Source organism: Chelon labrosus (assembly GCF_963514085.1).
Source record: "Chelon labrosus genome assembly, chromosome: 7".
NCBI classification, from domain to species: Eukaryota; Metazoa; Chordata; class Actinopteri; order Mugiliformes; family Mugilidae; genus Chelon; species Chelon labrosus.
The window spans coordinates 28,490,692-28,517,930 of record NC_140343.1 but is presented as its reverse complement, the minus strand read 5'-3'; the positions used below and the strand labels follow the sequence as shown (position 1 = coordinate 28,517,930).

General features: G+C 40.3%; 1 protein-coding gene across 1 annotated transcript in view; it reads left to right on the top strand.

Annotated features, from left to right (window-relative positions):
- The first annotated feature begins 94 nt into the window (after positions 1-94).
- Positions 95-27,239, top strand: part of usp13 (ubiquitin specific peptidase 13) — a 33,144-nt gene continuing 5,999 nt past the window's right edge. Inside the window, exons 1-18 of the mRNA XM_084547954.1 lie at positions 95-333; positions 2,092-2,217; positions 3,852-3,912; positions 7,155-7,276; positions 7,991-8,133; positions 10,230-10,414; positions 10,628-10,725; positions 10,843-11,033; positions 11,336-11,407; positions 12,107-12,200; positions 14,175-14,300; positions 16,093-16,246; positions 16,687-16,861; positions 17,005-17,093; positions 17,532-17,654; positions 20,478-20,498; positions 20,921-21,064; positions 23,803-23,972. Of these exons, the coding sequence (XP_084404080.1) occupies positions 223-333; positions 2,092-2,217; positions 3,852-3,912; positions 7,155-7,276; positions 7,991-8,133; positions 10,230-10,414; positions 10,628-10,725; positions 10,843-11,033; positions 11,336-11,407; positions 12,107-12,200; positions 14,175-14,300; positions 16,093-16,246; positions 16,687-16,861; positions 17,005-17,093; positions 17,532-17,654; positions 20,478-20,498; positions 20,921-21,064; positions 23,803-23,972 (2,205 nt within the window). The 5' untranslated portion in view covers positions 95-222. The remainder of the gene's footprint in view (positions 334-2,091; positions 2,218-3,851; positions 3,913-7,154; positions 7,277-7,990; positions 8,134-10,229; positions 10,415-10,627; positions 10,726-10,842; positions 11,034-11,335; positions 11,408-12,106; positions 12,201-14,174; positions 14,301-16,092; positions 16,247-16,686; positions 16,862-17,004; positions 17,094-17,531; positions 17,655-20,477; positions 20,499-20,920; positions 21,065-23,802; positions 23,973-27,239) is intronic.

Genomic DNA, 27,239 nt, shown 5'->3' with positions numbered 1-27,239 from the left:
ACAAAACAAAACAAAAGCCTGACACTTAGCCTCTGCGCCCCTAGCCGTGCAGCAGCCAGCCTCCACCCCTCTCTGTCGTTTTATTTTTATGTTTTTCAGCGTCACATCCCCCCTGGCCGGAGGAATGTAGAGACGGAGGGCTTTAAAAATAGCATCCTCTCCTCTGACAGCGCTGCTCCGGAGGCTCCGCAGCACTCTGGTGCGAGAAGCAGGAATGCGAAGATGGCTGCAGACCTAGGAGAGCTGCTGGTCCCGTACATGCCCACCATCAGGGTCCCCAGAACAGGAGACAGGGTGTTCAAGAGCGAGTGTGCCTTTTCTTTCGACTCTCCCGTAAGTGTGGCCGAATCTCCCCTCCACACACACACACACACACACACACCGAGGCATGAGCGTGTTGTTTTGGGTATGAAATGCGCGTCTCAGGCGGCGTTGACCGTGTGCTCTGGCTCGGCTTCACAACACACGTGAATCTCCTGCAATGTGTCTGCGTGTCTCCGTGGCCACCTTCCCCGTGAGCCCGAAAGGAACTAACTAATTTAAAATGGTGTTTACATCTCAGGAGAGACTGATGGAGGGGTTTTCCCTTTGTGCACCGAGCCCAGCTCAGGCCACGGCTTCAGCCAGCTCCAGTAAACACACCAGCACACCTGCATGAGATATGAATTGATCTGACCTCCAGCAGCGCTGTGAGGGGTCTTGTAATCTACAATCTGCCTGAAAATGACTTTCATTTCGTTTTTAATAGTGTTTGTGCTGGGGTCTGTTCACTACTGCGTTCAAAGGAGAGTTCATGTGAATGATGGCGTGTGGACATACTCATATCTTAATGCCCACAAGTGAGTCTGTAGTGGGTGTAATGTGTGTTTTTATGTTATAGTGTTAATTTTTTGTTTTTAAAAAAAAATTTGTTCACTAATTTTCTTTCTTTTGTCCCCTTTTTTTGTGATCAAGACTATAGTGAGAGCACCAACCAATGAATATTTGCCTTTGTTTAAACTTTTAAACTTTTTAATCTCATGGTTTGTTTTTGCCCTCACCGCTTTCTTATGATGCAAACCCACTTCCTCGGAGTTAGCCGTTATTTTTTATTTTAAAGGTGACTCAGCTGTCTGGAGTTCATCATGTTGGCCTGAGGACTGGTTTATTTTTGTCCTTGCACTGTTGAGGCTCGTATGTCACTCTGGGCCACTTAAAGGTTTATCACGGGGTGGTTTATAAGGCCGACCCTGATCGCACGTTTGGGTTAGTTTTGCCGGGGTGTTTTCCAAGTGTTTTTGTCTCTGACCGTCCACGTCCAAATGCGAAGTACAGGGGGGTGTCTAATATCTGTAAACAAAGTTAGCCCACTTTTTGAAGCATCTGAACTGTGAGCCACCTGTCTCTTTTGAATGTGACAAAATGATCAAACCTTGCTATCCTGTCACATGCTGTTTTAGATACCGTAAGTAAGACAGGGAGGACCTTTTGTAGCTTTAACAACTTAAATCGAACTGAAGCAAAGCACACATGTCCTCAGCGTCCCAAAAGCAAAGAGATGAAACTGTCCCTGAAATTAATTACTCATGTAACTGCCTGTAACAGGATGCTTTGGGTTAAATAACATGTAAAAGGTGACTTTGATTTTGCAGTTTTCAGTAATAACTTGGGTCTTTAGCCGCATCTTGATAGAAGTGAGAGAGCTGCAACGGATTTGTGGATGTTTGTCAAGATCAGGAATGACTGTTTGAGCAAGAAAGCTCTGTGCTTGCAGATTCATCATTGGCATATATCTCTACATATACACTGTGCCTGTAGTGTGGTCAGAAAACAGTGCGATATAGAACATATGTTGAGTGTGAAATGTGACTTTTGTGTTGCATCTGTGTTGCAATAACTATTTCTCCCTGTCACCTTTACAGTTTGCTATTAAACAGAAAAATATTAATACTTCTCTACTTCAAACATAAAAAAAATAATAATATTCCAACTGATGAATTTCTGACATTAGACAAAACTGAAGAGGCGTAAAGGGGTAGGGTAAACTGTAAGGTTTTTTTTGTTTTGTTTTTAACGCTGGTGCTACTGCTTACTGTTTGTTTTGGTCTGTAGGAGTCTGAGGGTGGCCTGTATGTGTGTATGAACACATTCCTGGGCTTTGGTCGAGAACATGTGGAGAGACACTACCGCAAAACGGGACAGAGTGTTTACATGCACCTCAAACGACACGTCAAAGAGGTAAGATTTCCACCTGCCCTGTATGTCTATCTATCTATCTATCTATCTATCTATCTCCTCTATTGGTTGATTTTATGGTTCTGTCATCTCCTCATAATTTCCTTGAACAAATAAATTAGAAAAGATTTTTTTTGGTCTGTGGACAGCAGGTCAGCTGAACATACAAATTCAACAATAAATGATTGAGAAAATATTATATTACACACCTAAAACAAAATATACGCAATCCATGATTTTAAGTAGAGAGAATCTGTTTATTTCATGCACTATCATGCAGTCCAAGCAGTAACCCTGATCTAGCAAATATTGTCAAAGACTTTAATGTCACAGCTTTGTTGATACTGAGTCAGAGAGCTGTTCATCCAGCTCTGTAACAGCTTTGTGGTTGTTTTTGCTTTGGCCCACATTAAAATGTAAAGTGATCATTTTGCTCATCCCTCAGCGTGGAAGAGAATCCCACATGGAGCCAAGCAGTCCCTTATTCTTTGAGAAGTTTGTAGTGAACAACAAAGGCCTGAGCTGCTGCTGTGTTTCTTCACTGGTTCTAATTTCCCTCAGATCAGCTCTGCTTTGTAAAGAGCTGCTATTTCCATGCCTGGATCTGGTCAGAAACAGCTGCTCACATTCTGCAGGCTCCCGTGTCTGCTGTTTTTCCCATGAGTCCAATTGGTCTCGAGTGTGTCAGCATTCTCTGTCTCTCAACCCCCCAAGTGACCGGGGAAGCAACTGTAGCTGCAGGGAAACCAGCTGGTGGCACCGTGTTGTTTTGTTTCCAATCAGTGCTTATGCAGATTTCGTATTTTTTTAAGTGAATTCACTCATGCATATTTGTTGTTTTTGTTGGTTAAAGATGGATTTTTTTACCCATCCGCCTGCTCAACTCTGAGCCTTAACTGGACTTAAATATCACTGCACTTTATTCATGTAGCTGCTAAATACTGGAAATTTATGTACATATACAACTACCCCCCCCCCCCCCCTCTAAGTTTACCAGTCTATATTTTTATTCAGTCTATATTTATATTTTTATTTTTATTTTATTTCTCTATCGGTGTACATTACACTTATATTGCTTACCTTGTGTGCAAACTACTGTTTACTGTAGTACTTATATTTTTTTACTACTGGCTGCAGGTACAACAGTACATTTCACTGTGCATTGTACTATGTATAACTGTGCATGTGACAAATAAAACCTATCTATCTATCTATATATATATATATATATATATATTGCCTTTTCATCATACATCGTATGTAGTAATGAAAAAAGCTGATGAGACGCACTGCAAGTGAAGACAGGCCCAAACACAGGATGTTACTGAGGTGTACTGTAAATAATAACTGTCCATAAATCAGTCTATGCAACATAAGCTGTTCAATTAATCATTCTTTAATTTTGACGCTGCCATGGCTGGGGTTTTCCCCTGGTTTTGTAACCTGACCTGGCAACTGGAACATCGAGCATCTATTTCTAACAAAATGACAACCGTCTGGATCTGCCAAAGCAAAGCATCAAAGCTTTTTTCAGCAATTCACTATAATATAATAAGATAATTAATAAAGGTGTTTAATGATGATGTTTTTAATGTGACTAATCCAGTTTTATCTTTCTCACTTCCTGTTTCTTGCAGAAAGCCACAGGAGCTGCAGGAGGTGCCATCCCCAGACGAAGAAATGGAAAAGTATTTCTAGGTAAGTTAGAGGCTGTGACGCATGAAATATTCAGATTTAAGTGTGTTGTATTGTGAAAATATTACTGAAAGTTGTGTCCTCAAGGAGCTACTTCAATAGAACTACACAAGTACCGTCAGCTTAACGGTCTTTGCATTTCAAATGTGAAATAGTCATTTTACAGACAAATGTCACAGACAACTTAATGTATATTACAATATTCGACTTTTAATACTGATGCATTGCAAAACAGTTCTTTAATTTATTATCTGACTAAGGATAAATCTGAGAATTTGCAAGACAAATTAATGCTACACAAATTAAGAACATGAAAGTTCTACAAATGTATATTTCTCCGATTTTCACGTGGCCATTTGGATTTTATTATGGGTTGGCTTTTAATCGATACAGAGAAACAAATATCTCATGCATTTGGATAGTCCTCCAACCAATCAGAGCAACAAATTATGTGACGTTATTGCTGATGGTTTCCAGCCCCTCCCAGATTGCTTATGCTAGTGTAGCCTATCATAAAAACTGTGACAGCTAACCAGCACAACTATTCACATGTAGCTACTGTGAAGCCATTTCATGACGTCACTTATCTACTCTTAAGAAAGCTGCAGCCTGAACTGCACTAGACATTGCTTGTCATGTGGGGACGGACTAGTTACAATACAATTGGCATCTTCCTCTGTGCAAAGGCAGAGCACATTCAGTGCACTCATGCATGCAAACATACACAGACACGCATCTTGTCTTAGAACAAAGAAATGCACTTTGGTTTTGTGTTGAAATCAGCATTAGAAAGTCATTAGAAAAACTGACAAAATTATCCCAAATTTAGTTTCCCCTCCAAACTCTATTTTTACCTGCAAAATAAAATTCAAATCCACACAATCTGGCAACACTGGATGTAACTGAATCTTAATCACTGTTAAGTGTTCCTCATTTAAAATAATTTCACTGTCAATATTTTCTAAATGTCTTTCTTGCCAACAACTGCCATTTTGTTGTAAACAAAAACAACTTTATGACGCCCAGACGCCAGGCATTGTGAATTCTGATGACCAAAATTCAGACAGAAATTCTATGGGCTAGGAAATAATAATTGAAAAAAAAATGCATAAAATTGTCTGAGAAGTCCTGGAGGGAAATTTGCGAACAGCCAAATGTGTCAATAAGGTTTAACTGGGGCTAAACTTTCTTTGTCACCACCCAAACGGTTTGGGAATCACTGCTTTAGTCTCTAACCTTATGGAGTACTTTTGTAAGACTGTCCAGTTTTTAAATGTTTAAACCAAAGTAGAGTAAAAGGCACAATATTTCACTCTGAAATGTAGTGAAGTATAAAACAGAATAAAATAGGAATACTTGAGTTGAGTATCCAGTTTAATCAGATGATGATTTAATGTGGATTTTTCATATTCCTCATTGCTGTTTTTAAATAATAATTCATGTGATTCATGTGTTCAGAAACGCCTCTCTCTGCCAAGCAAGCCCCCTTCATTACTACCTTATGTTATTGTTTGTTTCACTTTTGTGACTGGCCCTCTGCCCTTCTGGCTGGCATTTAGTCCTCCAACCAATGAGAGCAACGAATATCTGACAAAGTGTCAGATATTTTCCCATGATGACCCCTCTCCTCCTCCTGTTCTCTAAATATAGCCTATTTATTTGTATATGTGGTTGGTAACTGTTCTAAAATCAAAGCGTGGCCCTTCCACCTCCTCCCCCTCCTCCTTGGGTAGGGGATGGGTTGGTTGGTTTACATTGGGGGCCGCCTCTCAGCTGCCACAACTTGTCAAGCTCCCGTCGAGGCTGACACACTTCTACTGCCGCTGTGACGCTGCTCAGAGGACCAGGTGTCTCTCTGCCTCCCAGACTTACTGCTGGAGGAATTCCTTCCATCCATTCTTTACGCAATTCATGTTCCTGTTTTCCTATTGTCCAGACTTTGACTTTGGTTTTACAATCCATCTGACTACATACATGATTAGATCAGGTCACTAGCCAGCATCAGACTTAAGGATTTCTTCTCATTCGCCATCTATTTAGGTACTTTTAATGTGACAGTAGGCTTATATTTATCCCCATACCAGTCCAGTGATCAAATCAAGCTGCCAGCCACTAACGTCACGCGTTACCATGAAAGCAGTAGACATAAAAACAGTGTCAGAGAGAAACTATGGCCCCGTTTTCTCATGAGTCATTACACAGCTTTAGGCTGCAGTGGACAACAGACAGCTCTATATGTGGAATGATTTAAGAAAAGATTTGACATGGATGTACATATATGTCAGTTCACTGGATACACAAAAAATATATTGACATGGTTAGAAAAAGGCAAGCGTATTGTTTCCTTTGTAAAGAAGTAGATCTCTTTCTATTACTCTGAAATTTCCATTGTCTGTGAAGATTGGTCTGGTCGTGGTATATCAAAAACAAAGCTGAAACAAAGGTAACCGGACTTTTTTGTGTTTTCGTGAAGACATTCCACCATGTTTTAGCTTTGTTATTAATGGATTTGCCAGATATTTTCTCATTTTTGGATCTACAAAATGCCAGAAAACTGAACGTGTTGTCTTGAAATGCATCGTTTTGTAGACGAACAATCCAAAGGCTTTAAAAACAAAAACAAAAAAAACTGTGTTTTTAAGTAGTTTCTGTTGATTAGCCACTTAATTAGCTGATCATTTCAGCTCGAGCACACTAAATGTCTTTGGGTTTCTTAAAACTATTGGTCGGACAAATAAGATGTCACCTTGAATGATGGTCATTATTTTTCTGATATTTTATATACCAAACAATTGCTCTACCAACTAACTCATTTAGGAAAATCTAGCTGTAAATGACTGCAGCTCTGCTTAGATGACTTCATTTATGCTTATTTTATGTGATAAATAATGAAGTGGATGTGTCCTTCAAACCACCCTGAGTTCTCTGTAGTAACTTTATAAGTTGTTGGTGATAAGAGAGTGTGTTAAACTCCTAAAAATAGCCCTACATGAATAGTGCCTGAGCAAAACGGTTGTAAGTCACTTCATCTTTTTGTACTGTCTGCATCATGAAACTATAAATGACCTGACTAAATGAACAAATCAATGACACAGTGAAACAACACCTCCCACTCAGGCACAAAAGAACAGAACATGAACAAAAATGGTTGAGGACAAACTGAGTTGTGTTTTAATACCAAGGTGATATCACTTTCAGTGTCTGTCTGCAGCCGACTGAATGTTTCCTCCCTTCCCCTATTAAAGATTTAGAGCTAAACCGTGATTTTAATGGGGAGGACTATGAATATGAGGACGAGGCCAAGCTCGTCATTTTTCCAGACCACTTCGAGATTCCCTTGCCGAACATTGAGGAGTTGCCTGCTCTGGTCAGTGGTGCTGCACGGACTCTGTGTGTGTTTCTTTGCATGCTGATTGGGAACGTGCACTCGGTGGTTCTCCAGCCTGAATCCATAGTTTGAGAATTTGTAAAGGTTTTACAAGAGGAAAATATTCCTAGCTCTAACAGTGGGAACCAGGGAGGCTTCACCTAAGCTCATCCCACTTAAAGTTCTTGATTTGGTTTAGGATTTAGGTTGATTTAGATTGAGTTGACAAGCTTTTCCTCACTGCAAATAAAAACATTTGATTGAACCACAAGGTGCACATGTGGGTGCCTTTTATCACTTTTCTGTTTTTCCTCTTCTATATTGCTTGCAAGGGTACAGAAGTGACGTTTCACTCATCTTATTATTTATTTATGTTTGCTGCTTTTAGAGGATGGCCTTTGGCATGGTCACATTTGTTTTTACTTTTTGTGCAACAACTACTGCAGCAATAAATGTGTGGTTTCCTCATTTCTCACTCATGTTTTATCAGTCCCATGTTGCTTTATATTTTTGATCAAAGATCTTGCATGACAACTTTTGTTCTTTTTAATTACTGTTGGTGCACAGTTAAATGTCCACGTGTAAAAATGAAATGCTTATTCAGTTAAACTAATTTTGCAAAGCCCAAATTTAGTTTGGAGAAACAAGATGATGTATTTTCCTCATGACCCCACATGCTCCCACTCACCTGCTGCCGTGTCGTCTGATGTCCAGGTTACCATTGCCTGTGACGCAGTACTCAACGCATCATCAGCTTACAAGAAACAGGAGCCTGAATCCTGGGACGAGGAGATCCAGGTGTCCAGACATGCCAGGAGCCTCAGACAGCTGGATAACGGGGTCAGGATCCCACCCAGGTAGGACTGATGTCAAGCCTTCTGCATGCAGCGCTGTGGAATTTATACAGTGGGGGTTTAAATTATGGGAAATGACTTTGGTTTAATCTCTTACATATTCTGCTAACTATGTGATGTTGTTGTGTTTAGCATAAGAAAAGCATATGTGTTATATTTATAGTAGCATATTTTTTTAGGGTTGTCAGTATGAATAATGCGTTAATGTGAATTCCTTTTAATGCCACTTAATTTTTAACCCAATTCATACGCACACGTTCTATTAATTTGAACTCGACCCAACCATAGATCAGCAGTCTGAGGTGCGGTTGTAGCAAATTATTTTACCTTGGAGAGGACAATAATTTGCCCTGTAATGTTAAAACTCCCAAAAATCCAACAAACAAACAAACAACTTTTACAGTCAATGTGAATGAAGTGACCAGCAGGTCAAGCACACAGCTCAGAGCAGAGAGTTTTCAGAGTGGCTGAGATGTTGATAATGAAAACTTGATGAATCTTGAAAATATCCCTTCCAGGTACATTTAAAACAGACTTTTAAAAAGTGCGATTAATCTGTGTTAATAGTCTAGAAACTATGATTAAACACAATTAAAAATTTGACTGGCCTGGTATTTTAAGTTTTAGGTACATATACTAAAGGCACAATTTACTAAATAAAAATATCAGCCACAACATTAAAACCACTGACAGGAGAAGTAAATAACATTGACCATCTTGTGACAATCCAGTGTTCTGCTGTGAAACTTTTGGACCTGGCATTCATGTGGATGGCATGTAGCACCCACCTAGATCAGACTAGACACCCCATAGCAATGCTACTCCTTGATGGCAGCGGCCATCCCCAGCAGGATGCAGCCTGACACAGACACACACACACAAAAACGCTTTAGGAACAACTAAAAAAAAACATGAAGAACAGCACAAGGTGTTGACCTGGCCTCCAAATTCACTAGACCCCAAACTGATCAAGTATCTGTGGGATGATCCACAGAGGCACAATATTAGGAAGGTGGTCATAATCGGTGTAGACACCCTAACCATGTAGGTGACGTATGGTGAAATAACAGCTCTCATGCATTGCTTCTACTCCAAACATTTAAGACCGTCCAGTCTTAAAGTTAGAAAATAAGTCTAAAGGCTCTGTTAGAGTACTGCAGGACCTACACACGAAGCCAATGCTGATACGAGCCATTTATACTCGTATAAATGGTCGGGGTAAATTTTAGTTTTTCTACTTCCTGCTTCACTTTCAACAATGATGAGTGAAACTTTTGCTGAAATTTTCATTGATCCAAAACAATCAATTCGAAAACTGCGAGTGGAGATGGAGAAGCAGCTGGAAATACTAAAACGGAAACACGCTACTACCAAGCGAACCAATCGCAGCTCTTGTGGTCTGCGCCGATGCAACACCTAGTTACATTTCTGGGGAGGTGCATGTCATCTAAAGCGTTAGGGTCTGCATAGGGTCTGGGTTGCCGGCGTAGCTACGGCGTCAAATTGATGCAGAAACCTAAACCGCCTATAACCCACAAAGCTCTGATCTGCACATTTAGACTTTGAATCTCTCAATATATTCCCTCATATGATATCATAGCTGCAGTGACTATAAAAGCCACTGAGATGTAAGACTTATGGAATACGAGAGTCCATCCAAGTTTTCCTTCACTGATTTCTTTGCAGGGAAAGAGCTGAAAAGTGGTATAAGGTACATCACAGGCTTAACTTTGACTGTAAAGAAATACTGAAACAGAAAAGTCTTGCAAATCTAGCTCTCTGCCTGTGCTGTTACACTTTTCACCATTCATTTTATTATATCTCTTTCTTGTGCTTCAAATATATTTTAGTTGTTTAAGAAATAATAACCTAGAGGCTTGTTAGGGGTATGTAGTATTTAAATTCGGTTGCATTACATTTTACTTGTCTATGCACTCTGTTTGGGACTGCAGACAAACTGCAGACAAACTGTGAATCTGACTACTCCCACCCGTGTTTTCTGAGCAAAGTGCAATTTTGTGCCAATCAAAACCTGAGACTTAGCATGGCAACATGATTTAAAAAGATGGCAACACAAGTCTTTGTTTCCTTACTGTCAGTGGCTGGAAGTGTCAGAAATGCGAGATGAGAGAGAACCTGTGGCTGAACCTGACGGATGGAGCAGTGCTCTGTGGGAAGTGGTTCTTTGATGGGAGCGGAGGCAACGGCCATGCTCTGGAGCACTACAGAGAGACCAACCACCCCCTGGCTGTCAAACTGGACACCATCACACCAGATGGAGCAGGTCCGAGACACATGGCATGATTACCTGAACTGTTGGATGAAGAGGATGCAGAATCAGATTTATTGCATAGTGATAAGAGACCTTTAAATTGTTTAAACCCTTAAACAAACAAAGAGTGCCTTGATTTGTTATGTATTAGTTCATTGTTTGGAACACTGTATGATCCATCTGCTACTTTTCTACTGTAGAGACTAATTGGATTTTTGATTTCAGATATCTATTCATTCGAGGAAGAAGAAGCGGTGTTGGACCCGCACATATCAGAGCACTTGTCACACTTTGGAATAGACATGCTACAGATGCAGAAAAGAGTAAGTTAGTTTGCAAGCTTAGTGTCATCTCTTGCATCAGCAAAAGTCCTTAAACAATTGCACCGACATATGGAGAACTAAAACCACCCACACAAAAGCTGTCCTGTCCTCCTCTAGACAGAGAATGGCCACCACACAGACAATAACTCCAGGCCGCGGGTCAGCGAATGGGAGGTGATCCAGGAATCGGGCATGAAGCTGAAGGCAGTGTATGGTTCTGGTTACACAGGCATCAAAAACCTGGGGAACAGCTGCTACATTAGCACAGTAATGCAGGTCCTCTTCAGCATACCAGACTTCCAGAGGATGTAAGTACTCCTTGTTGTCAGACAGACGGAAAACATAATAGTGATTTTATTTAAATCATTTAGAGTCCTGTCATGTTGTTTAGCATTTTATCTTATGTTGTATTTGTAGATTGTACTAGATATTCACAAGGATTTTTGTTTTTATGATTATATGATTTTATTTTGTTATTTCTTTTTTTTTTAACAAGATGTTGGCTTACCAATATGGCCACCAGCTTTCAATACCTCGTGTGTCTTGTGTCCGTGTGCCATCCCATGTGCTCCGTCTGAGCTGAGCGTGTGACATGTATTTTGATCTTTAGGTATGTGGGTAATCTTCAGAGGATATTCGACTATTCACCTCTTGACCCCACCCAGGACTTCGCCACGCAAATGTAAGTGTTACATAATGCAGAGTACACAAACAGGGGAAGTTGTTTCCCAGCTGCTGCTGTCCCTTTGGGTGAAAAAAAGTTGTGTTGTTACGAGTAACTACTTTAACATATAATGATATCACAGCTTTATAACGGGACCTAGGCTTGCCTATGTTTTAGCTCAACATGTTTGGTTGAGACACATGCAAAAATTCAGTGTGTTTTGTCATATAAGCCAGTGTGTTGCAAGTCAGATGCTGCGGCCATGATGAAATGTAAGCAGAGTTGTAGCCAGGAAGGCAATGAATATCAGTTGTTTCATATTCAGGGGCGTGCAGCCAGAAAAAACATGTTTATACCTTGATAGTGCATGTCGGGAAGAAGAAGGTCGTTCAGAAAGAAAATCTGTTTCTTTGGTTGGGTATCATAATTAAATATGACCCTTATCCTAAAAACACAAACCAAAGTGTGAACACATACACTTCCCAGTTTCTTGGAAGGATTATACTAAATTAATCCCGTAGGAAGAATCCAATAATTCCAGCTTGAGACGTATAAAAGAAAAAAAAGACTCCCCTTCTACAGGTATCTAAAGACTCTCTGAAGCGTGTTAAGACACATGTGAACAGTCCCTTCAGGATGTGTGACCCCCAGAAATAACCCTAACAAGACTAAAACAAGACTCCATTTCATGTGTGTGCCTGTGTTTTTGTCCGACAGGGCTAAACTGGGACATGGACTGCTCTCAGGCCAGTACTCCAAACCACCCATGAAATCTGAGCTCATTGAACAGGTGATGAAAGAAGAATACAAGGTATTAAACTGGGTATGTCCAGCTCCCAAACTGGCTCCGACAGAAGCATGTTTCTACTAAGTGGTGTCAAACTGAGTCTTCTTAGGTTCAGTTTTATGTTTTTCTAATTTAAACATAGGGTCTTAATGCAGTTCTTCTGTGTTATTTTTATACCTGAGCTTGTTTGAGCTTTTCTAAAGTTAATGCGATTTTCAGATGTATTCAGCGGCTTAGTTGTGCTCTGATCTTTTTCCTTTAGCTGGAAAAAAGCCTTGGCTGAAGTCCCAAATGTGCAACTCAAATTGTTTTTGAACACGGCTCCAGGCACCACTCTAATACTGTTTTACTTTACTCTCCACATTTCTTTTTAATGTGGTCACATATTACCGGCGTTTGATGACTGTATTGTGATTCCCTTGATCTCGCAGATTCATTTGATTATTTCTTTATGTGTTGCTTTACTAACTTGAAAGTCTGTGATAAGAAACCCTTGCCTTTTCAGCCTCATAGCTCTCAGCTGCTGGGAAATTAGAGCAGGAAAGCCATTAAAGCATAATGGGACCCAGCACCGGTTCTGTAAGCCCCGGGCTTCTTTTAAGCCTTAGCGGCCACAGTAATTGATGGGGCAGAGCTGTGATCCTGAACTTCCTACACATGTGATTGTGGACACATACTGACAGCTAGGAAGATACGGGAAGAAGGGCTTGTGTTGGCATGCTGTGTTTAAAGGAAATTTTTACCACTACGAACACATATCATCACTCAAGTGGCTTTGTCCAAGATTGTATAATACACTTGTTGGCTTGTAAATTCGTATTTTTCTGAATTTATTCATCATCATGCTAAACATCTGGTTATGTTTTATTAGACTTCCTTATGTCGGCTGTGAGAGAATTCATGAATTTTCATGTTCTGGGGAAAGTATGCTGATTGGCTGTCTACTGGAGAAATAGGAGGGCATAAGCATCATAGCAGCTGCTTCCGGACAAGAAATGGTGTGTGTGTCAAACACCATTACACTTAAAAACAAAAAAACATTTTTTATAACAAATGCAATATACACTGATCAGGCATAACATTATGACCACCTTCCTAATATTGTGTAGGTCTCCCTTGTGCCTCCAAAAATTCAGACTCATCAGAGAATGGACATGGGCCTTCTGAGGGTGTCCTGTGGTGTCCGGCAACAGAATGTTGTTAGTGGGGGCCTTTGGGTCCTATGGGTTGAGGGGAGGGGCCTCTGTGGATCATCCCACAGATACTTGATCAGTTTGGGATCTAGTGAATTTGGAGGCCAGGTCAACACCTTGTGCTGTTCTTCATGTTTTTTTAGTTGTTCCTAAAGCGTTTTTGTGTGTGTGTCTGTGTCAGGCTGCATCCTGCTGGGGATGGCTGCTGCCATCAAGGAGTGTCATTGATATGGGGTGGGGGTGACTGGTCTGGTCTAGGTGGGTGGTACATGTCTAAGTAACATCCACATAAATTCCAGGTCCAAAAGTTTCCCAGCAGAACATTGGATTGTCACAAGATGGTCAATGTGATTTACTTCACCTGTTAGTGGTGGTGTGTGTGAGGGGTTGGCAGAACAGAGAATCTGTTTCCCTGTAGATTCTCTTAAACCTCTCACTTCATGCTCCTCATGGAGGGCTATCTGGTCTCATTTTTAACTATTGCTGATACATAGATCACCATAGATATTGCTAGGAAAACACTTAATTATCCATGTTACTCCCCACATGTGCAATTGTTCATTAGTGTGCGTGATTCTGCTGCTCTCTACTCACTAACATTTGCAGATAATGAATTTCCTTCCTCATTCCTGAAGGAATCCACAGGCCAAGATCGTCTTGCTCTCCTCCCTGGCACTCTTTTCCCAATATTACAGTCACATCACAGTTAATAATCTGTAGTATTAATATGCTTACTCCTTAAACAAGTGAGCAGTTAAGAAGAGCCACTGTGTGTGTGTGTGACACCTAGACTTTTTCATTCCAGCACCAGCAGAAGGGCATCTCCCCTCGGATGCTGAAGGCCCTGGTCAGCAGGGGACACCCAGAGTTTTCATCCAACAGACAACAAGATTCCCACGAGTTCCTCCTGCACATCATCAACCTGGTGGAGGTGAGTGAAGCTAAACAAAATTTTCTGTAGGGCAAATTGTTTAAAACGCACATGTAGGTGATTGTAAATTAAAGTACAGCAGGTGTTAGGTTCAAGAAATGAGCGTAACCATGGCTTTGAAGAATGCACAAAATTTCTCATAAGGCATGGCATGTCAGATTTTCAAAATTAAATAGTTTGTGTTTATGTCGGGTCATCCAGCTATGTGTCTATAAATGTATTAAACTATGTATTAGCAACACATTCTGGCATTTTCGCAGAGATTGTACTGTAAAAACTGGAACAGTGAATACATTTTTAAAATAAGATGATGTTTAGAGCTGAAATAAAATAGTTCTATCTCTAAAAATCCTCCACTTTGTTGCATTTAGTGGTGAATAATTCCAGATAACAGCCAAAACAATAGATCTATGGAAACAGATGCTGCCTTTCTACTGTGTGTCCCAGTAAACTCGATTTATTTTATATATATATATATATATATATATATATATATAAAATCACAGCATTCTCACAAAATAAATGGGGTTACGTTTGACCCAGACACACAGGGACAGATGGGAGAAGGGTCTGTTTTTGACTGAGCACAGCACACTGTCTCCTTGGTTGGTACATACACATGAGGTACTCTGAAATGTCTTTCTCAACCAGGATATATATAGCTCGCTGCTATCTGTTACAGACAGTGGTCAGATAATGCTTCCTATTCTGCCTCAGCCATGATACAGGCTCTGGCAAGGACCTGATACTTCCTCCAATTCATGTTGTGGACATCTTCATAAAACGCAGCCCAGATCTTCCCACAGTATCATTATTTCTCCATGTTATACCTACTATCTAAGTGCTTATGTGTGTTTGGCTGTCTGTAAAGTGCGTCTAGACACTGATAACCTGACTAAAGCCACCCCCATCAGCCATGTTTTCCCCTGTCTACATACTTGGCCTGAGTATAATTATTACTTGTGTATTTCTGTAGCTTCTTAGAATAGAAGGGCTGGCTTGCAGAAACACTGTGGCCGTGCAAACTTGTGTGTTAAGCCGCAATGCTATCCTTCACCACTGTCTTCAAATAAGCGCAGTGTAATAGAGTTGTGACGTTCGCTCGTTCAATGCAATATGAATATGTATTGGTAGGATGTCTAAGTTTGAATGATTCTGATCCAACTCTTACCCTATCATAGTGCTTATTTTTAGGATATAATAGGTTACCCCCAGGCTGTAATCTTAAAAATAAGTAAATATCAAAATTAGCCATTCTTTTGAACGGCTCTTTCAAAGGAACCGATCCACAAGATCTGGCTCCCTCCAAAGAGCCATAAATCCCATCTCTTCAGGGACCCCTGCAGTCTGTAAGCAGTGAGAGAGACACGGAGCTGTTCAGTGATGCCAAGATGCAACTTTCTCAGTGATGGAAGGCATATTTAATTCAGGCTGTTTCTAAACTTAAAAACGTTGCATTGATATTTTGGATGGCTGTCTAAAGAGATCTGGGTCAAATTACATTTCAGTCATGCCAGGAATCTGTAATTAGTAAAGACTCTATTATAAATAGATCTGTATTTCAAACAGTGGGCTGTCATGTTTGTAATATATATATATATATATATTGGGCACTTTTTCACCGCTTTCCCTGTTTATAGCCTGTTTTAAATTATTTAAAATTATTCATTGTGTTATTGGTCAGTCTGAATCACTGGTCTATATTCTCTGTTTAATAAGATCATATGGACTTCTTGTGTGATGTATTGCTAATGTACAAGTCCATTCTCTCAAAACCATGTCATTTCTGCAGAGGAACAGCGCTGGCTCAGAGAATCCTAGCGATGCCTTCCGCTTCCTGGTGGAGGAGCGGGTTCAGTGCTGCCAGAGTCGCCGGGTCCGTTACTCTCAGCGGGTGGACTACTGCATCCAGCTGCCAGCTCCCATTGAGGCGGCCACCAATCGAGGTAAAGGAGCCCGCACACATGCACGGTGCTGCTGCAGCAGGAGGCCACAGCTACCTCTGGTCAGTCCGGCCGCATGACCCTGAGCTTCTGTGGCACCAGCTGCTGGAAAAATCAGCAGGTCGTGAAAGGGGAATAGAAGGTCCTGACATGTGACTTGGAGACTGGGAGCTGTGGAGGTTCAAATGAGGCAGGACATATTTTCCCTGTCTTTACACATCCAGGGCTTGATGTTATGTTATATGTGAGAAATGTCATGTTGGTATATTATATCTGACAAATATGGTGTAATTATTATAAACAAATGTTGTGAAGATGATAGTCTTTATCTGTAGCTGTGTTGTTGTTGCCTCTGACAGAAAATATGTACACCTAAAATGATTTTGTCACTTTTGGACAGGCTAGAGGTGTCAAGTCCTTGTCCTTTGTTTTTATATTACCAGAGGAGCTGCTGGCATATGAGGCCAAGCGGAGGGAAGCGGAGGAGAACATGCGCGCTCCTCCTGAACCAGTGAGAGCGAGGATCCCTTTCACCGCTTGTCTGCAGGCCTTCACTGAGCCGGAAAATGTCCCTGACTTCTGGAGCTCAGCGCTGCAGGCCAAGTCAGCTGGAATCAAGTAAGCAAGCTCCAGCTGTTTTCAGGCCGGGAATGACTTCTCTACACCTCATGTCATGTTGAATAAAACAAGTTGTGTTGATAAATTTATCAATAATTTTTTATATTATTTTTTTCATAATTACTGTTCTCTTATCTTTGCAGAACCTCTCGTTTCGCCTCCTTCCCAGAATATCTGGTTGTGCAGATTAAGAAATTCACATTTGGGGTTGATTGGGTACCGAAGAAACTAGGTAATGCTCTCTCAGGCTGTAATGATTATTTGTGTTTAAATTGTGTTTTAATGACCTCTAGCAGTGTAGTTACTTGGTTATTTAAAGTGTTTGTAGTGCTGTAAATACCCAGCAGAGGGCACCATCCAACCGCAATTCACAAGACCCATACATTAGTGTGCAGTAAATCCAGCGGTTTTACTTGTAAACTTGTAAATTTATATTCATGCATCTGTAAAGACTGCTGCTGTTTAAACTATAATTGGTCACTGTAATTCAAATGAATATGTATTTCAGCAGCTCACTAGGGGAAAATCCTGAAAAATGTCATTTTACATTTATTGTAGTGCACTTTATCCACAAAACACATCGAATGTGTGTAAAACAGTGATTCTTAGCACAATATGTGGTTGATCAACATCCATTAGATGACCTAAGTGCCTGTTCATTGTTGTGCAGACTTGGCCATAGATGTTCCAGACTTCCTGGATCTGAGCCGGCTCCGAGCCACAGGGCTGCAGGCGGGTGAAGAGGAGCTGCCCGACCTCATGCCTCCAATTGTGTTGCCTGAAGACACTAGAGGTATGACATGTATTGTCGTGCTGTAAGGTAGAAATGACACTCCTGTTTACCTGTACAGATGTACTCGTAAAGTTGTGTCAGTGCAGAAGGGACAATTTTTGAGTTACTTTTCAAGGAAAGAACATTTTGTCCCTTTTAATCGTATATTTTGCTTTTCTATTATTTTTTGCGTGTGGGCAGATAAACATTGGTGCAAACACTTGGGCTGGCTTCAGAAGTATCGTGTTTTTTCTTTTTTCAGTTCATAGAGAACGTTCCCTGGTCATGGGCTCCCATGAATCGCCTACAGGAGTATTAGTACTCATGCCTAAATTCTTGGAAAAAAATGTAAAATGGCACTCTTAACTACTGCAGGCAATTTTGGCCCTCATATCAGTCCTGATATGAATTTTAAAGGGCACTGTTTTCCCTGAGTGCTTTTGCTTTTATTTTGTTATTTACTCAGATAGCCAAACATATTTTGTTCGCTCCATTTATGTACTCTCAGTTAATGAGACAATTGGAATCTGTTTTTACCCAATAAAAGAAAAACTCCATGCTGGTTTGAGAAGATTTGTACTGTCGAAAGCAGTGACCTAATATCCTTTCCAGCAGGTGTAGGGTATTTCTGTGAGTCAAATGATCTGTGAAATTGTCTCTTATATGATATTCTGCTCAAAGCCACCCAAGTTCTCTCTTAAGGCATATTGGATGGAATCCCACTGGAAAGACATGCTCAATCAATTACCAGAAAGTTGTTGTGTTCACAGTGTGGCTAAGCCTAATAGGATATAATGATTTCATGAGATCCCCTCGTAATACATTTTGCTGGGCTCAGGGAATAAGCTACTAGAAGCTTGTGAATATGTTTTAGTGCTCCAGATACTTCAGATGGTAGGCTTGATGATATTTCCTCTCCTAAACAGTATACTTTAGCCTTTTTGTCTGTCCTTTTGTCTTACTTCTTCTCCATCTGTGATCGCACTTCCCATTTCTCCTTCTGTTCTAAGTTCAGTTACATCAAGTTATCAGTGTCCTCCTTAATATTTTAGCAGAGTGAGCATAGCACAGAGTGTCCTGTGCTGCTTTGAGCTCCAGTCACAAACACAGGAAGGGGTCCGTGGAGCAGTAACCTCTGAAAGCTGTTTTCACTGTGCTTCACCAGCGACAAGCTCGGGATGTTTTATTCTGAGAGCTTTACAAAATAGTTTAACTGGTTGCATCTTAGTACAAGAAACTCCAAGGATAAAAAGTTTAAACTTGTTTGTCTGAGTATGCCTTAATATTTTAGGAGTGAACAGTGTGTGCTCTACCTGTTATCTCAGACCTCCAAACATTGAATTGGCCTCTGAGTGCAGCATCTACTTAAAAGTCTTCAAAGTGCAGTAGGATATATATACAGCTGTTTTGGAGGGCTACTGTCAATGTATGTAATCAATGTATGAGAATATCTGTAAAGGTTTTTCATATGCAGTAAGTTTGAGGTGGTCGGCTAATTTCAGTCTCCATCCTGCACTTCCTCTGTTGACCTCCCTCTGATCTTCTTTTTCTGTGGATGAGAGGCTTAAACTACTCTCTGTGTGGTTTAAACTGTGAAATGAAAAGAGGTCAGAGAAAATAACCTTCTGCATTCAATACATTTGTATTTATTTCACATTTATATGATGAGTTTTGTTGGTTGCAAATTAACCACTGGCCTGTAACCCGCCCTCTAGCATTAGCAATGATTAATCATTGCTCACCCATCTGTCTCCAAAAGGCTTCAGTGCTTCCCATTGATTACACAGCATCACGCAAATGTGTTTTCCCGAACGCTGCGTGAACCACATCATTTTTTGCTGGTCTGTTTATCATCTATTCGCTCAGTTATTCCAGTCCATTTAGAAAATGGAATGCTTCCTTTTTCTGTCATTTTAGCGCACAACACTAACAATTACAAACTCCATGGAACACGTAGAAACTTATTTCTGGTTTAGGTTGATTAGGTTAGGTTAATTGCATTATGCGATTTAAGATTCAGATCCGTGTAATCATTTTCTTGTTCTGTGAATTTAGGGAAGAGAATGAGGACGTACAGAAGAGACAAGACAGTGAAGCTAAACAAACTGGAAGAGACTTTATTACTTAATGCCTTAAAATGGCTTCAGATTAAATACAGCAACAGTCAAGTAGAATACTGTTGACAAAAAGTTTGTTGTTTTGTTCCCAGGCCAGTCACAGTGTTGTCATGTCCATGTAGAATAAACAGTGTGTGTCAGATTAGTAGTGATAGACAGTGACAAAATGTCAGTGTCTACAATAACATGGTGTGGAGGGCACTGCATGAACATATTTCATATTGGCAGGACTCACTGAAGTTGTGATTGCAGCACTTTGTAACAGCAGGAGTGGATGAGTGTCTCTGCAGGTGGTCACAAGGCTAAGAGTATTTTGACAACCTGACTTGAGGCCAGCTTGTGGCTTGCTTTTCTTTTTTTCTTAAGCGTAATCCTTATGCTTTACTGGAGGTCTAGAGAGCAGAATGTTTAAGTTGCATACCACATTACTGCAAGGTTTTTGGTTTGATCGCTACCAGGAATCTTTGTTTCATCTCATACTCCCTGCAGCTGCAAAAAGAAATCTAAATGATTGACTGGATTACTGAGGGGCCCAAAAGCTCCACATTTACGGAGTTGCAGTTGATGAACCGTACATCTGTTTGTGAATATTAATATTAATATATTAATAGATCTATCTATCTATCTATCATTTTAAACTACTTAGAAGATATATACACACAGAGCCAGTGATGGTGAGATTTGTCTGAGTACCGTCACCTTACATAAGTTCCTTCTTTTCTTTCAGATAACTCCATGAGCTCAGACTGTGAGTATTTCATTTCTCTTCTCTTCACTTAACTGAATGAACATGTAACATTTTCTGTAAGTTATAGCCATGGAAAATGTATTTCAGGGCACCAGGCATTAGTGATGAATGCTAGTAAGCCAAACCTCAGACCATGTATACGTACTTGAGCAGGTGCTGCAGCTGCTCTCTACTTCCGAACAAACTTTTCTTTTTTATGTGGCTCTGCTGGTTTCAGCCAGACTCATTTCTCTCCTTGATAAATCATGCCTCAATAAAGATGCCTCCCTGGGGCGGATTCGCCTCCGGCCTCTTTGTTTAATGTGTCCCAAAGAGGGAGTCTCCACAAACCTGTTTGGTTGTTTCAAACTGAAGGTTTTCTGGTAGTGTTGAATCAGCAACTGTATGTTTTGGTTATTAATGTTGGTTTGTCATATCCCCAGCTCCTGAAATAGACGAGGCGGCCGTAATGCAGCTGGCAGAGATGGGCTTTCCGTTGGAGGCCTGTAGGAAGGCTGTGTACTACACTGGCAACATGGGCCCTGAAATGGCCTTCAACTGGATCATAGCCCACATGGAGGAGCCTGGTAAGACAGCCCCACTACACAAAGCATGGCTACATTTGCAGTGAGGCACATTGGGGACGTTTGATCATCACATAATTAGTGAACATGTTGGAATGTACACTCCAAGTCAGAACATTTGCGGTAGGGTGATAGCTGTATACTGGAAGGAAAAAGCGTTCTTGAGTTCAGTTACAATCCAAAGTTCTACGTTCAACTTTCTTGGGCAGTTTGTATTGAAGTTGAACTAGACAGTGTATTATATAATATGTACCAGTAAGTGAATCTGGTCCTGATTTGTTGGTGTAATATAGCATTGGTTTGGCTTAAATACTAAATGTAACCCAGCAATACACAGGAAGGGATGCAGGATGACAGGGAATTTTCACAGTGCACAGAGGGTAGAATCTATTGTTCAGAAAAAGCATGCTGTCTATTCGTTAGGTTCTCTAATTTAATGTGACAATTTTGGAACATTTCAGTCCCCGTTGATTTAGCATCATCTTTAGTTTCTGGTGTTATCAGTAAATGTGGTTCTACAGGTCATATAATGAAATTCAACTAGTTAAATGTTTTTAATATAAAGCTCGCAGTAAAGTCAGCAGAAATTTTGGAACACATTGACTCCTGACGATTTAACATTCTCCATTCATATCCACAAATCTGTTAATAGAGATTAAATTAGACATTAATAAAATTATACAATAAAACATGTAAATACTTTCAGTGGCCATGAGTTCAGTCACCATTTTGTTGCTTTATTTTTCAACAGTGACTTTACAGACATTTATTTAAGTGAAAAACTTCCCTCGATGAATTTACAAGCAACTAATACTGAAGACCATATCATATCCAGTCAGCTTTCCTCTCCTGTGATCGAAAATATTGTTGTCATGGGATTCTGGTGGAATCAGCTATCAAAAAAAGAGCTTTTGAATATTTTCTGAAGAAAAACTAAGAAACGGAAACCTCAAAAATATACATTCCTAGTGTCAAAGCAGTCGGAAGGTGTTCAGCTGTTACACCTTCAGACTGCATCTAACAGTCCGGCTACAGAGGTAACTGTAACCCACAGAAACCAAAAATACTAGTGACAAATAATCAGAACAGCTGCAGGAAAAACTGGCACGGTTCTGTGACAGTTTTATTACGCTGAGTCAAGAATCTGACTCTGACTCTGATTTCTTAACCATGTGAAGCCTGTGTTGCACTTTTCCGTCTACACATACATATACATACACACATGGACAGAAAGCACTTCTGAAACAAGCACACCATCTGCTGCTCAGTGAGGCAGACAGAACACATTACACAAAGAGGCACAGTTATTTGTTGGGGACCTTTTTAAACACAAAGGTAATTCAAAGTGAGAGACATATCACATCTCATGTTCTTCAATTACATGGAGCTGTGTTTGTGACTCCGTGTCCCTTTGTGTAGTGCAGGTGTTTATCTGTGCATGTCTTCGTGTAAGATCATCAGCAGAAACTTTGTCAGAGCTGAGCTGGTGTCTCGTAGAGCTTCTCAGCAGAAGAGACGTTCCCCTGAGGCGTTGATGTGTGTCACTTTTATTTCCCTGGTCGGCTGTAAAGGGCCGCTGCAGTGGAGGGAAATTAGAGCAGCCCTCCTGCCTGTTAGTTTTTAAATGGGCCTAATGCGTCTGCAAAATGGGCTGCCTTCAAGCTCAATAACATCACTGAGCAGTCCTCTTCTTCATGCTTTAACGTAACCATCATTTCAGCTTTTTTCCACAACTAAACAGCATGCAAACCTCTGCTGTTCAGTTCTTTTGTCTTTTATTTCTCTGCCTGAAAGCCAGTCAGCCTCCTCTGAGTAACTGTCTAATGGGTAATTGGAAGGACGACAGACAGAGAGGCTGAGATAGAGACGCTGGCGGGAGATAAGTGCTACGAGTTTTCCTTTATGGCAAGGACTACAATGAAGGCTCTGTTTATGGAAAACAGTAGAGTTATTAGAGCTATAGTGTGGTGTCCTTATTCCCCTATTGAGGGTCATTTTACTTTCATTTGAATCTGTTGAAAGTGCAAAGAGCTACAGTAAAAGACTTTATAAAGAGCCTTTAACCTTTTAGAAATAGTTTATTGCAGATATAATGTAGAAGAAGCTACATGAACTGGTATAACCTTTTATGATTTTCCTCACTCTGCATTATTCTGTATGTTTCACCTTGGCAGAGTTTCTCTCTCTTTAAAACTTCTCGCTAGGTCACCCATACTCAGGGATAATGAGTTCTGAATTTACATTATTTCATACCCTCTTTCTGCTTCGACGAAGCAAAAGACAAAAAATAACATAAATATTCAGACAAATGTGAAATTTGACTTTACGATTAAATGTTCGCATATTTAGAACGGTAAACAGACACATCATATCTTCTGTAGAGATGTGTTTATGACTCGCTGTAGCGTGACATGGACGTGCCACAGAGTGCATTTGTATCCGATGCTGTTTATAAAATAAGCATATGAGCTGCCTCCCACGCACCTTTTATGACCCTGCTTTGCATTTCTGTGTTCATTCTTGCGCTGAAATTATTAACAGGATTGATTGGTTAAACTGTAAGCCATTCTTCTTTTTTGAATGAACAAAATCTGTTACAAGATGCAACAAGTTTCTAACTGTGTGACATGTAGGTCTTAAAATAATAATGATTGTACTGGACACGGACGTGTAATAATCTGTGATTAGGTTAAAAATAGAAAGGCTGCAGCATCTCATTATTATTCTGCCCGTCTCCACAGACTTTGCAGAGCCGCTCACTCTCCCGTCCATGATGGATCCTGGCCCCTCCACCAGCGACAGCCCCATGGGAGCCACACCACTGGGCAGCTCGCCCCCCGAGGAGAGCATCGCCATCCTCACTTCAATGGGCTTCCCCCGCAATCACAGCATCCAGGCACTCAAAGCCACGGTAAGTCTTCTTCCCACTCTGTTCAGATTTGTGTACTAATAAATAACTTTTTCTTCTGTTCGGTAGCACAGACACTTTCTCTTTTTCTAATATCATATTTTACTTAAATGAAACCAGTATAATATGAAAGATATAAAATATAAAAGCTAAGTTTCATGGGGAAAATAAAACCAAAAACAAAATAAAGGTGGATAATTCCTGGTTCCTCTCTTATCATTTCAACTGCTTTAATTCAGTAAATTCAACAGCATATCATGCTATTTGCAAAACTGTGTTGTTGTGGATTAGTCATCTAAAGTATTATTGTCCTATTTCAGTCACAGTGGATGTATGCGTTTGCTGTGTTGTTCCTTTCAATCCCATACAGCTAGTGCTGCATGTGATACTCCCACAAATATTTAAAAGCACATTAAATCACTGTCAAAATGGCTTTTCATTTGAAATGGTCTCAAAGAACTGCTGCCATTGTAATGCAATAAATTTAACAGAGCAAATGAGAGCCGATCAAATCAAGGCTTTGTACTAAAACATACTCCAATATGAGGAATCATATTAATTATAAAATTATAACGATTTATAATTGAAAGGTCAGCCTGTAATTCAAGCCTGCTTCAAATAAAGATTCCTTCTGCAGTTTAGCTAAATAAAGGCTACGGCCACTATTTGAGGAGATACAACAATTTGTTTCTGTTGCTCATCACTCAGATTGGAGTGGTCTATTTACTATTTATCCAGTTTATGAACTATTAAATGTTCCTCGACAAACACTTGCAGTCTAATACATCTTTCCCTGTGACTCTGCTTCAGTTTTCGTGGCAGTGATTATTTTGCATGAACACTAGAGGAACTAGGAAGCCAGCGTGGGCAGTAATGGTCACCATGTCTGAACTGATGAGGAAGAGATGTGTTTGTAGGCGGTGCTTTTTCCTTAGTTTCGCATAGAACTACAGTTAATAATCACACTGGGGGAAAAAAGACAAAATCTGACTTCAGCAAGAGAAAATCTAAGGATATAGAACCACCTACACAGTTTGTTTAGTTTCTCTGAGTAGTGCAGGGCAATAACACAATGGCCGCTTGGCTTCACAGGTATCATATGAAAAACAAGAAAAAGGAAATTCTAACAGTTGATTTTTACGACCTGGACCTTATTTCTGGCATGTAGATTGACCTACAGACCCCGGGCGATGTCTTCTGACCTGGATGATGTCGTCTCTGAGCACCACGCTCACCTGCGACAGTCGGCTTGTTTACCTGTAATTTGCTACTGCTATTTTTTTTGCAACATGGCTGAATATTTCTCCGATTCTGAGGTTGTGGACGAACCATAGCAGTAGCAAATTACAGGGCTCTGTAGGTCAATCTACAGACCCCGGATGATGATAACAGGTAGCTCTGGACTCAACGGGGAATAGCACTAGGGTATCATAACAAAATATTGGTGAAATGAACGAGTTTCGCGGCAGATAATGCGTTGTTTAGAGGCTGAGTTTCGGTGCCCCAGTCACTCCCACTATATGGATATATGCAGATCTAATTATCTCCTGAAGGAATACAAATTACACAAATGTTATATAGGTGAGTAAACAACCATATTTTATGCCAGAAATAAGGTCCAGGTTGTAAAAAAGAGTAGTTCCCCTTTAAGTCAATATGGGAAGAAATATATAATTGCACAACAGGAAAAAAAAAAAGTGTCCAGAGTTCAGTTCAACGCTGGCAAGAAGTGAGATCGTGTTTGAAAAGATTGCAAGGAGAGTCTGTCAGTCATAAAGCCACTTGGCTGGCCTACTTGTTTACTTTCCAAACTGCACATTTAAAAGGTCCCACATGTCAGAGTGATTAAAGATGTCTGCTCTACATGGTGTTTACAGATGCTGCTGGGCACTAGCATATAGACACCAATGATTATGCCTTTCAGGCTGCAGTGCAAAAGTATTGATTGATTTATATGAGTTAAAGGTAATACAGATACATCACAGTCACTAGTCACCCTGCTTTGAAATGGTCGCTGGTTCTCGTATTTCATGTTTCATATTTCAAACTGCACCCTCAGCTAAAAAAGCCTAACCTGCTGCAGAAAAAAGACACCAGGCTTCCTTGTTTATCAATTCCAGCGCTACTGAGCCCCCTGCCAGCCACGGCGTTGTTGAGGTGGAAAAACAAATTAATAGCTATTCCTCCTGAGTGGTGGAGGTGTGAAACAGAGAGGGCTCTCAGAAGTGGTTTATTATTAGCCTAAAAATTAGTACGAGTCTTTTCAACCTCGGTGACCTCCTGTGAGAAAAATCAGCAACTTAACTCACCACCCAAACCTCGTGCACATGTGCTTCTCAGACAGACATCTTCAAGGAATTACACCTCTATTTTTAAATAAACATAAATATCCTCAGGGGGAATTTAGCTCACATGCCGCCTCCCAAATAAACGACTGCTCATTTAACATATTCAGCACAGGACTATTTTTACGATACGATATTTTTAAGATACAACAGAGTGGAAAGAGAGAGAAAAGTAGATAAAATATGAACATTTCTCATTCCCTGACCCGATTATACACTGCCTGCCCAAAAAAAGTCGCCACCTGGATTTAACTAAGCAAACAGGTATGAGCCTCCTATTGGATAATTAATGCATGGATGATTATCTTTCAGCTGGCACTGGCAACAACTTATTTAACCCCAACTGATGTAATTAGTAGCTTCTCATTTCTAAAACAACCATGTCGAAAGACACATTATGTGGCCGTGGAACAAATGTTAGTCTGTTTGAGAAGGGTCAAATCATTGGCATGCATCAAGCAGAGAAAACATCTAAGGAGATTGCAGAAACTACTAAAATTGGGTTAAGAACTGTCCAACACATTATTAAAAACTTGAAGGATAGTGGAGAACCATCGTCTTTGAGGAAGAAATGTGGTTGAAAAAAAAAATCCTGATTGATCGTGATTGGCGATCACTTAGAGGTTTGGTGAAATCAAATGAAAGAAAAACAACAGTAGTACTCAGGGCTATGTTTAATAGTGAAAGTAAGAGCATTTCCACATACAATGTGAAGACAAGGGATTGGGACTGAACAGCTGTGTAGCCTTAAGAAAACCACTAATCAGTGAGGCTAACTTGGAAAAAAAGGCTTCAGTTTGTTAGGGAGCATAAAAATTGGACTCTGGAGGGGGCAGTGCTATGATCTGAGGTTGCTGCAGGTGGTCAGGTCTAGGTTCAGCAACATTATGTGTCCAAAGAATGAGGTCAGCTGACTACCTGAATA